At 32.5% G+C, this 12,933-nt stretch overlaps 1 protein-coding gene across 1 annotated transcript in view; it reads right to left on the bottom strand.

The window, feature by feature from the left end:
• Positions 1–12,933, bottom strand: part of LOC109537902 (kinesin-like protein KIF21B) — a 22,735-nt gene continuing 9,802 nt past the window's right edge. Inside the window, exons 3-9 of the mRNA XM_019904837.2 lie at positions 9,661–9,852; positions 4,086–4,347; positions 2,087–4,025; positions 1,570–1,901; positions 1,351–1,517; positions 840–1,025; positions 1–383 (exon numbers count right to left, since the gene is read on the bottom strand). Coding sequence (XP_019760396.1) covers positions 371–383; positions 840–1,025; positions 1,351–1,517; positions 1,570–1,901; positions 2,087–4,025; positions 4,086–4,347; positions 9,661–9,852 — 3,091 coding nt within the window. The 3' untranslated portion in view covers positions 1–370. The remainder of the gene's footprint in view (positions 384–839; positions 1,026–1,350; positions 1,518–1,569; positions 1,902–2,086; positions 4,026–4,085; positions 4,348–9,660; positions 9,853–12,933) is intronic.

Genomic DNA, 12,933 nt, shown 5'->3' with positions numbered 1-12,933 from the left:
GTGTTTTCATTTTTATTTAATTTTGCATTTTACGTTTTGTAGATAATAATTGTAGAATAAGTTCAATAATGAATAACGAAATAAGGGCACCGGAAATAAAACATTTTTTCTAAAACATTAGTTTCTATGCTTTTATAAATATTCTGATCAATAGTTAATTTAATTTTATGTCATAAAATAATTAACAACATTAATAATAATAATAAAAATGACAATAAAACGATTAACTTTAACAATGTAAAACCATTATTGGTAGACGGTATGTAAAATTGAAACTTATTAATACTATTACAAGAAAATACGTCTCTAATTTCACTACGCGGCCTGTTCGCCTCATCGTTTTCCCGATAGATACGCACTTGGTGGGTCATCAGGAATTCAATCTGTAAAGATAAACAATGGTTATGAAAACTAGCATTTTAAATCGAGAATTTTCTTGGAGTCGAAACCAATAATCAAACCACAACAAGTACACCTACTTGCTATATGTTTTTGAAGTATATTTTCTTAATTTTTATATATCTAAAGCAGCTTACGATTACCATACTGAGCAGTAGAGAGCTGAAATGAATGTGTCCAATTGAATATATTTCTAATAGGTCATCAAAGCTTTAAAAAATCTGCACTGTAGATCGACGGTCATCATAATAGATATAGCAATAGATAGATATTTTTTTGATTTAATAGAGAATCACATGTATATGTATCAAATTTTATTGTAACTGACGCCTGAATAGCACGCAAGTATTATAAAATTTTGCGATAAACCAGATTGGAAAGGTGGTTTTGGAATAACTTTTTGTAGTGGTTTTCAACGCATCTACTCAAAATATACTAACTTTAGGCTTCCCGGCACACTAGGGACTCGCTGTAAACTACAATCCAGTCTAAACATACTATGCGCATCGTGTGATTGGGTCATATTTGAACCAGCATTTAATCCGAACAACATTTCGTTGGGATGAGCCGTTCGCCGTCTCACTTTTGATCTGGTTTGTGGAACATGTTGTTCAGGAACTTGCAAACTGCAAATAAATATTAATTAATCACTCCTATAAAAATAAATATGAATTTAGCATCAAATGAGCTACATTCAGTCTACCTATTTAACAAATTTTGAATGTTTTCTGTGGAGGGATTTTAAGCGATTTTGTCGGATAACATTCTAATAATAGTTGTAATCATATTTAATAATAATTCATAACTGTATGAGAAATTCTTTTTAATCGTAATAGGCGTTTTAAGAAGGAAAATAGTTCCCTGAAAATTGCGGAAAGCAATATCTTCATCTGATAACCGCTTGTATACAGCTCATATATCCAGTAAGGCAAAATGCGCCCTTCCACTTACTGAGTGTCTGGATGAGTTGGAGAAGAAGACCTGGATGAATTATTTGAGCTAGTAGTATCATTAGTGTTACTAGAAACACTGGTAACTAACTCTTTAGAGAATATCGGGATTTCGTTGTGGAGTAAGTGGTCTAAAAGTTGACCTTTAACATTTGCCTCTTGTTGCAACTAAAATTTACAATAATTAGCATTCGATTTTACATGTTCAATAATGTTGTACCTCTACTAAGTTCGCTTCATTTTCCCTGAGTTTAGCATCGCGCTGAGCGACACCATGACTCTGGGCCAGGGTCATATTGTATAATTTTTGAATGATATATTTTGCTTCATCTATATCGTAAACAGATGCTATAATTAAATCCAAGCCTGCTGTGTCAGCAGGATCTAAAGTTTTCTCAATATCTATAACATTATGTTGAGTTTCGCTGATTATCTCTTGGACATAGTTTATGTTTTCTTTGATGTCTTCAATGTAACTATCCAATTGAGTAAGGTCTTGATTTTTAGCCACAGCTTGTTTACGTCTTTCTTCTAGAACATCTAATTCTTTTCCTAAAAAAATAAACTTATTTTCAGCTAAGTACATGTTAAAGGATGCAAAATATTTAACGGAGTTGGCTGTAAATATCGCTGCAATGAATACGATTGTTATGACCGGAATTCTAATTAGCAATTTTCATATTTATATTCAAAATAATCACTCCGCCTTGGAAAGGAAATGGTATAAATTTGCTTACCCAGTGCCTCGCGTTTTTCCAGAAAATGTTCCATTCGAACTTCCTGCTCCACTAAACCTCGTCGATTTAAAGCGATGTTGTTGACCGACTTTTCCATTTGTAACCACTTCTGCTTAGCTGTTCTCTCCGAAAATGCTTTGGATGAGAGCTTTCCAGCAGCTTTAAGGCTCAATCGTCCTCTTTGGCTCTTCCTTAGAACCGACACTTCCTCCTGTTTCCTTTTTAAGACCTGATCTTTAATTCGCCTTTCATTTTCCATCGTTTTAATAACATTGGCATTTTTTCTAGATTCCTTTTTCAGCTTGGCGATTTCCCTTTCACGTTTTAGCTCTGACTCCTTGTGTTTCTGTGCTTCCTCTTTCATTTTATTTATTAATCTAACTTTGGCTCGTTTCATTTCCAACAGATCTTCCTTGTAATTTTTCAACTGCTGTTCATATTGGCTACGATTTCTAACCAGTCGTGCATGCTCTTTTTGAGCAGCTTGAAGTCGTTTTAGTTCCCTCTGCATATCGCTGATTTTTCGTGTGTAGTCCTCTTTAACTTTTTTTACTTTATCTGGCGGCTCTGGATGGTTGCCGTATTTGTGTAGTACCTTATCTCGCTCTTCTTGTGTGTTCTGAATACGAAGCTGAAGCTGCATTAGTTTGTCTTCATAATGTTGTCTCATGGTTTGCATTCTTCTCTGGGACAATTCTAGTTCATCAATTAGTTTCTGCTTCATATCAATATCGTTAGTAAGTGTCATTAGTTCTTCGTTAAGTTCTGTGTTTACTTCCTCGTTATCACTAGTAGATTCGTGTTCGCTATCGCCCTCACTATCCTGCTCTATCTCTATGGATCTGCGATTCAACACTTCCTTTTCTCGTTGCAAGTTTCTCTTTGCCTCTTCAATCAAAGAAGTATTATCACCAATAAGACTAGAGCTGAATAGCAGACTTTGTCGGTGAGGACTTTGCGAACGACTCAATTGCTTTCTGAGTTGTTCACAAGTGTTGTTAGATTCTATTAGCTTAGCTCGAAGCTCTTCTATCTCTTTGAGGTAGGCTTGAACCATATCTGCCACTTCGCTATTATTACCGCTGCTAATCCATCCACCCATGGCTTTTTCAGCCAATAAATTAGTATTTTTTAAAGTTAATGCATCTATTGTTTCTTGCATTGCTTTTACTCTGGTTCGTAAGTTATTTATCTCTCCTTGGAGCATATTGTTTTCATAAAACATATCGTTAATTGTTTCAGTTCCATCTTCTCCGACCATTCTTTTTCCTTGTTTATATTCGACTAATTCTAATTGAAGCTGGGCAATCTGTTGCCGCAGCTGGCATATGGTCTTCGAACTCTTATCCTGATTAATGAATATCTTATTCTTAATGTTACGCGCTCGGTTAGCGTATTTCAGCGTGTTAAGAGTTTCCATAAAATCTCTATCACTGGGACTAACGCAAGCTATCATCACAGTTTGACTATTTCCACCTAAACTATCTTGTAACAGCCGTGTAAGCTTGGAATCTCTATACGGCACGTGTAAAGCTCTTTTGGCTTTGTCACCTAAAGCTGAGATAACATTTCCTAAAGCAAGTAAGCCACAGTTAATAGATATTCCTTCTTTCTGTCTTTCACCAGTGGCACCAGTTCTTTTCAGTCTCTCCGAACCAGCCAAATCCACAAAGTGGAACTTGGCACTAAGCGTTTCAAACTCATTGGAAATTACATTTTCATCATCAGGCACTACCAACTTTTGCTGCCTAATGTGCAGTGTGAATATTGCATGCGATCTTGAAGACTGCGTGTTCATCTGAGTACTAGCAGTTGTTCGAGATAACGCTCCTAATCGCAAGCATTGTAGGGCTTCCTCAGCGGATTGAACTGTCTTGAATGTAACGCCTTTGACTTGAATCCCTCCATAAGGATCTTCGTGTATTTTGTAAACTTTTTCCTACAAAAACACATAAAATCAAAAAAACTCCTTTCAAATCTTAAGTAATGATGTACTTACTTTTGTATAGGATGGGTTAAATAAATCAATAACTTCCTCGTTATACAATTCCATAAATTGTACTGTAACTTTGAATTCAGGTGCGAGTATACCATCTTCATGAGCCCTGTCTATTCGAGACTGAATCCCATCAAAGAGATGGTGTATGGCTCTTGGAATTATACCTTTCTGTTCATTTGGCAGTTCAACATCAAACCCTGTACCCATAGTGTAGGTTTTCCCAGACCCCGTTTGTCCATAAGCAAGAACAGTGGCATTATACCTGCGGATTAAATTAACGATAATTAAATGGAAACGAGCTAATGGGTTTTAGGGTGCGTACATGGCAATTTTTGTACCGGCCTATGGTCAACCTTTTAACTAAATATTTTGGAAGGTTTTAGCAAAATGAGCATAGCTGAAAACGTTAAATTCCTATTTTTAATTAATTAATGTACTTTGCCGCCATTGTCCGAAACTGGCGAGTTTTTGGGAATTGAGGAAAATAAATAATTTCCTTCTGATGTTATTTCAATTTTTGGAAGTAAACGCATTCATTTTACAACTCCTTTAACATTTTCTTTGTTCTCTTAAAATTTGAGATGCAAAAATCAGATTTAATCAACTGCAGTTGATAAATACAATGCAAGTAATGCAATACAATTTAAACTGCACCGAAATACCCATCAAAGTACCCATTAACGTTCTTGTCGATATTTAAAAATCGCTCGATGTTTATATATTTTTAGATACTTTTGTATTCGTTTTGAAGAATCCTTCAGCCGTATAAGGTTTCAAGGCGATAAATCAGATCTAATTAGGGAATGCAAGTTCCATAAAACCGAAACCCCCAAAAATAAAAGCCGGCTCGAAAGATTTAAAATGTATTTTCTCAAAATAGAAAAAACATTGGTTTATGTAGGTTTACTCCTATAATGGGTGTGAGGGTCATTTTGTGTTTTTTGCCTTTTTCAGTTGCATATAAGCTACAACTTCTTATATGATAATATTTCTTGGTGGGTTGTTAAATTAATAATACCCTGCAAATGTAATCCAAAACAATTGTGATAAGTTGCAGTATTGCATATTTACTGTGCTACACCTACACGTACACGTAATCGATTCTTGGAATTAAACAGGGCATATCCAATCCTTATCTTGATGAAGCGAAATATATTAAGCATAATATTAAAGCGCATATAAGATAGATAAAAGCATGGTATTAAAGGCTTGTGATATACTGGATATACAGGGTGTTTAGAGTAGAACCTAGATCGAAAAGTTCCAATAGATCTAGACCCGAAAATAGTTTTGTGCTGTTTTAGAGATTTAACTCCCTTTTTTTGGTTGTCATTTTTTGTGTACCTAGTTTAACATTTAGTTCTAACTATTTTGAAACAGTTTTATCATAACACAAATAGTTTTGATTTGCTGTTCCCAAATCGAATAAACAATGTAATTGATCTTTGAAACACTCAGTGGCGCACAAAACAGTTAACACTTAAGAAAATACAAACCTTTATCGAACCCTCAACACTTCACTCGGTTGATTGATTATAATCGAAAAGGTATGTTTTTTGAAACACCCTATATTCTAATTGATACAAAAACCAAACATTAGATTAATTCGTACCAGACACTTTACAATTTTTTTTACTTTCAGGTTTCCTATGTCCTCGCTTTTATTGTATTGCTAATAAAATCGTTTTGTTTGATAACCGTAAAAATATTTCAGCAAATTATCTGCAATTAAGCTAATAAATTAATTATTTCAATTCACATTCCACAGCAAAATGCAAAAAATGTGGCATTGTCTTATTAGGGACATCAGAATGTATCTAAACTTGATCAGTGATGCACCATAAAAGGAAGATCTATTATGAAAGGCAAAACTAGGCTCGGCATTGTATTGTCAATGCTAGATAACAGAATAGAATTTCATTATAGCCAACAAATTAAGTATGTTACATTCGTACGTTGGTAAGTTGTTGATAAAAAAAGCAACAAATAACATTGCAAGGAATGAAATGAGCGCATTGTTATAAAAATTATATTCTTGAAACTAACAATTTTGATTTGAATAACAGCAATATAAATTGATAAAAGGGAAACGGCTACTAGCTGCCTTTCAAATTTAGTTCCCCTAAAAGTCGTATTTAGTCGGTATAAATCAAGTTAATGACGCTGCTGGATAAAATTGCAGAAAGATCCGGTCTGCGTTAAAACAATGCACAACAGAGATTATGCAAGAGAGTCATCGATTCGTTCAAGCACGCGATTTTCCATTAAAATTCAAGGGATTTTATTAGCTAGTGGTATATTTCCATTCTTGAAATGTTGTTCCTAAATGATGATTTCAAATTGTGGATTAAACCTGGAATGATAAGCACAGCATCTGCGAAATAACAGGTTATTTCACAATTCTAATAAAATTCTCCCAATTTTTAGGGCAGTGACTAAGGTAATTCCGATCAACAATAAACTAGCAAAATCTATTCGATTTTCCAACTGATCCAAAGCAGATAAATGAATCAAATGGCTGCTAGATAGACATTGGTATTTACTACTTAAAGTTTGGCATTTTTTATCGCAATTTTGATTTTTAAAAATATGTCCCACAATCAAGCTCCAATGGAAAAATCAATGTTATTTTCATAGTTTTTATTAAAAAAGCGAAATTATCCATGTGCCTTGTTGACGAAGAAGTGGTTCCAACGGGAAGTGAAAGGCACTGCTAGAAAGTTTACTGTTTTATATTGAACGTTTGCCCTTAGTTTTAGAACTTCAATCCGCATAAACAATGATCAAAGTAATAAAACGAAGTAAACATCGAAAAAGGTGTTGAATTGCAACAAAACCGGTATGCTTTCAAACGGGTTAAGACAAATAATTGGTGTTACTTTTAATTACATTTAGGGGATCGCTTGCTGATACGGCGGAACAAATACAGAGATAATTGAAAGATATTTAATAAAGCTCTCATTAGAAATTCCTCGTAATAAGAAAAAGAGTTAAGTAAAGAATGTTGACATTCTTTCACTAATTTGTCACTTTTCAGCAGACCATCATGCTAAGTGTAACATTTGGGTTTTTGATGCAACTTACATTAATTGAGTGTTGCTCTAATTATCCACCTAGCTTTAATAATGTTACGCTATTCCATGAAAACGTATATAGCGTTTTAAGCTAAAACTAAAAGCTCCAAAAAGCCGCTTAAATACACAATTCAGTATTTAAAATAATAGAAACAAGTGGTCTTTGAATATATAGATATTGCAACTAATTACTATCAAGTACCGAACGCAATTATACCCAGATATATAGAAAATAGTTCATATTGCATTACTTCAGCATTGTTTATTACATCATCATTGAAAGCTCCACATCATTCGTTACCACATTTTTCAATGGCTAAATCTCAGAAGATTTGTGGATATGGAGATAGTTCGATCTCTGCAGATTGAGTGATCGACAATTATTTTTAAATAATTAATCACTGTACAATTTGTGTAACAATGGATGTAATTTTTCAAATTATCTTGGCTTCAAACCCAAATTCGAGCACAAAAAAAAACAATATTGGCAAATGTTTTTAATTTTCTTTTATATAATGTAACTTGTTATTGGCAAGTTTTTTGCTGATGCTTCCTTTCCTGTGATTTTATTTAAAAAAGTCATTATACATTTAATTTTCTTTTCTTTAGTGTAAAGCTTCTTAAAGCACCGCAATTTTCAATGCACGATTTTGTCAAGGTTGGTTTCTTAAATTTCAGTAAAATGCACATTTTTACTGAAACGTATATGTGCTCGAACTTTCAACGAATCATGGTGTGGGCAAACGGAACGTATTCAATTACGTAATTGATCCCAATAATTGCGATTAAAAAAGAGTAGACAATTGTATACAAAGTACTTACCAACATATACAAAAGTAATTTTGTAATACTTAAAGAGCTCTTTGTAACTTTATTGCTAGATAAATTGTTTAATTTGTGTTTCAGCTTGTAGTGGTTTTAATACTAGAACTAATTAAGGACTTAATGGTTCGCAACTAAGCTTTGATATGGGTCAAATATGCTCCATTTAAAAATACAAATGTTTGATTTGTATACCTACTTAGGACTCGGTGAACAGATTTTGGATGAACCAGAACTCTTGAGCAGGTTCTGGATAGTTTTAGAACCAATTTAAAAGAATCTAGATTTTGAAATTAATTATTCCCAAACCCAGATACTTCCAAAACAGAGAGACTCATTCGAGTTTGGGTACAATTTGCACATATTTAAAAACAAATTGAACGTAAAATAATTTTTTTATATGACTTTTTAGATGACTAGAGGTAACGTGAAAACTGAAAACGTAAAATTTCAAATAATGTTTAGGAATTTATGATCACATTTTTAATACCTTTCCTTAGACCTGCATCGCAAAGCTAAAAATCGCAAATTGGTCCTATTTCTAAGAATACAAAAGGCTGTGCCAAACTACAGTACGTTAAGATGTTTTTTTTGTGGAGTATTTCATATTGATTTTTATTAAGCAAAAAATTTATCGTCTTTATTTTTAGCCACACTGTTTAGTTGTAGCGATTGGTGATGGGTGAATTAAGGTCAAATCGAAAACATTGAAACGCAGCTTGAATATATACGTCTCTATTTAGAACACCCTGTATATATTTCCAAGATAAGGATTACTCATCATTGATATTCGTCAGGAATTCTGCTATATTGCAGTTTCCAATATAATCGGTTGTGATACTTTCGAAATAAAGCAGTTACTAATAAATCAGATAATTAATTATAAAACAGTCTATAACAAATACAAAGCTATATGTTTTACATGGTGACATTTTAGAAACTTGCAATGGATATGTCTCAGAATTGAGGAAATATTGAAAATACCTGGAAGTCGCTTTTTTTATTAAATATGTGCTAAGTACCCTACTCACATTTACCTTTTAGTAGGTTAATAGCTAGATAATTTGAAGAAAGTTTCTTATCTTTTCCCATTCCTCAGGTTTAGTTTAAAATGTGAATCTAATTCCTAATCTATTTAACGGTACACGCGAATATGTTTTCTTCAAATTTGTTTCTCTTGAATGCATTGTTTAAATTTTTACAGCTTTCTAGTTAGTGTTGTAGTAGCAGAACTATAATAATTACCAATATAATTAGCAGCCAGGATTATACTATAGATAATCACAATTGAAGCATGAATAACAAAATCCGACGTAATTGTAGTTGAAAATGTTAAAATAAATGTAATTTAGCACAAACTTCTCACAGACAATGGCAAAGCTACTAGTCAAACCCAAAGAACCATGACGGAAAAGAATGTGAAAAAAAATAGCTGAAACTCTCTTGCTGAATTGCTGGTATTAATACAGTTATATATTAAAGCATCTGAGTAATTCTGATTTGTCACTTTAGTTTAAGACACTTGTAAAGATTATAGGGTTTATAGCTCGCTGTAGAATTGTCGTTCTTTTCCGTTTGTTTCGTCGTTCTTTATCGGCATTTTAAAATTTAATCAATGAAAAATAGTTACTATCAAATAATGAATAATTAAAAATAGATATTCGTCAATAAGCATTTACCCTTCAAGTGACGACTCGATTAAAGATCCCACGCAACTCTCATAAATGTCTTCCTGATGCGATTCCGTATCAAAAACGTAATTATAAGTGAAGGCTTTATCATTGCCAAGTGTAACCTGGGGCTCCCCTGGTGTTACGGCAGTACACATTTGGCACATGTCGATAATTTCACGTGAAGTTTGGGGCCGAATCCTGAAATAAAAAAAATAATTAAATAAATTAAATATAAAAACAGGTTGTGAGTGGATTTATGAGCTGTTTCTTAGAGATTACAAACATATTGTCAATTATAGTAATTAACGGCATAGTTCAAGCTCGCAGAGACCCCATAACATGTATTCCAACTGTTGTTGAATTTGATACCAGATGGACGAGATGCCACAAGTTCCTATAATGTTTTATTAATACATTATACAAAAATGATGAGTTGCCCGTTTACTGTTTTTGTCTAATAAATAGCGCATGCATTTAAGCATGAAATTTGATCTCCACACCTTACAAATGTGTATTTGAAGAAACCAACGTTAAAATCTACGTGTTTTAAGGATATTGTGTGCGTAACCATATATATGAATGATAGACCTGATAGACGAGTCGCTTGAAGTTCCATGGACATGACTAAAATTTACATTTTATTGAAATTGGCCGGACCGGTAGGTCTCAGTTATATTCAACAGAAAAAGGGTCTGGACGTTTTTTAAATGTAATATATTATTTCCTTTTAACTCTGTTCTGTATTTAACTCATATCCTGTGCTATAATAACACATGTATTTAATATTTATAGTGTAGTCACGATTTCAAACGCGGTAATCTTATGTGTTTATTAATGCTTCACTTAATATAATTAAAATCATATTTAGTGTCTTCCCCGATCAATTTGGACAGTCTACGTTGGTTTCGGATTTTGTAATCGAGAATATATTATTGTGGAGGATCCCATAATACTATTTCTCCAATCATTAAGCGGTCAGGAAATCATCTAAATTATTCAAATGCAATTTCGAATATCCGGTATCCATTCTAAAACAACTTTATTAATCGTAACGTTTTTATTTATAAGAGAGGCAAATACAAAGATTTACTATATGTTTAGACCCTGCAAGTTATGACTTAAATCCTTAATTATATTAGCATTTTCATGAAAGGCTCATGAGTCCACACGTTTTGAAAACTCGTTTTAGTTCATATGCAGCAATTTTGTTCACAATCCACGAGTGGGCAACGGTGGGCGATTTAGAACACTTCGAAAGCCTAGAATTTTAATTAGATGCATTCACAATTTTACAAATTCTATTTAGTGGTCGATAGTTAATGAACGCATGGAATCAAAAAACTACAAACTCGCTAATTCTTTGTATTATGTACTTAGCGCTACTAACTAATCCCTGCGTGTTTTAAATAGTCTAGCATGTATCCTTCTCAGAGAGTGGACCAGTTCATACAATCTATTTCAGTAAATTGACACACCACAATCACACCTGAGTTTTTTACGAAAATATATGAAAGATTAACAAAGAAAACCTGTTCCTCTCCGCCTTAAATAGAAATGACCACCTTTAAAATATGACACAATCTTTAATTTCTGTTGGCTGTGGAATTGTTTAATTTCATAAGGAACATTCAACAATAGCTTCATTAAATATTTGAACTAAAGAAAATTTCATACTGCTGCAACTACATGTGGCGTAAATTAAATACAATTAACGATATATACTTATGGATTAATATAAATATTAAATATTATTTGAAGTGGCCATTGATGATATACTACGAGTATTTCAAGTTGCAATAAACAAACAGAGGCACAATTTGAAATTAAATCAATTGAAATTTGAAGAACAGCCAAAAGGCATAAGTAATAGGAACAAAAAGAGCCTGGAAATATTCGACTCACATTTTCTTTATAGCGATTTCCCTTATTACTCAATATTACTCTATCCAGCAAAGGCGAATAAATCAAATGATAAATTCTATTAGATTAGCGAAATTCTGTACATTTTAACAATTTATTATTGTTAATAAAATTTTTAACATAAAATGACTAAATAATAATAAGTACCTAATAACGTTATGACAATTAAATCTAGCTAATTAAGCGTTCCCTTGGTACTTTCATAGTACAGTTATAAAAGATCCACTAAGATTGAAATAAGTTTTTCCAGATATCCATTTAAAACGCCCAAAAATATCAATTGGGTAATGAATATGATAAATATCTCGCACAAGATAACTGTTCTTTTACGCTCTAATTACGAGAAAGAATTGTCCCATTCAAGAAAAAATTTCATGATTCATTAGGTTATTACAGTTAAATCCGGATAAGAAGTATTATGGATATATAGGAGATGGAGAGAGGGATACTATACAGATATAGTAAGTCTTATCCCTTATTCAAGCCGTTATTGATTTATTGACTATTGAGTGATTTGAAAGGAAATTTCAAATTTGATTCGTTCTTTTCAAATCATGTAATTTATAAAGTACTTTATTGTTATTAAATTTACATAAGAAAGTGAAATTCATTGTGTTTGGCTTTTGCTGGAAAATTAGTTTTATAAATAAATTCATAATTTCACCCACTATTAATTAAACCAATATATTAATAAACGATTTTAGCCTCTTAAGTAGGAATTATCGACATTGACGACCCAAATATTAATAAAGTGTTTTCAATAGTGGGGAACTTTCAAGATTGGCTTTCGAGGCTTATACAAAGCGGCTTCCTATATATAAGTAACCAACAACAATTAGAAATATGGCCACTATAAGGCGTTTTAAGTGCCAAATGAATAAAACTAACAGTCAAAATTTTCTTTTCGGAAATTATTTCCCGTTTGAGTCGATATAAGTCGGAATTAAATTCATCTGCCAATATAATGAACCAGAAAGAACAATACAAAACAGATTTCTATAATTAGTAGTTGTGCAGAGAATTAAAGAAATAACTTTATGGCTTGAATGTTTAAGTAACTACTAAGGCATTTTTAGGAAAATAATTGAATGAAACTCAAAACTACTATCCTGCCACTACTGCATTACTATCGTTGACTTTCGTACTAATATTTAATAAATATATGTACCTTTATAAATATTTTTTGATTGCTTCATGTTTTTACGACGGACAGCATTAAGGCGTAAGTATTGCATGCAAATAACACTTATAAAAGTGAAATGTAGCCTTTATGTATTATGTATGTATGAAAATGTATTTAAATTATATAAACAAACGCATAGACGTTTTAAAGTTTCAAGTATTTTTCGGTGATATCCG

The sequence above is a fragment of the Dendroctonus ponderosae genome, unplaced genomic scaffold (assembly GCF_020466585.1).
Source record: "Dendroctonus ponderosae isolate FM_Combo_2020 unplaced genomic scaffold, Dpon_F_20191213v2 Dpon_F_20191213_1, whole genome shotgun sequence".
NCBI classification, from domain to species: Eukaryota; Metazoa; Arthropoda; class Insecta; order Coleoptera; family Curculionidae; genus Dendroctonus; species Dendroctonus ponderosae.
This window is presented reverse-complemented; position numbering and strand designations above follow the sequence as displayed.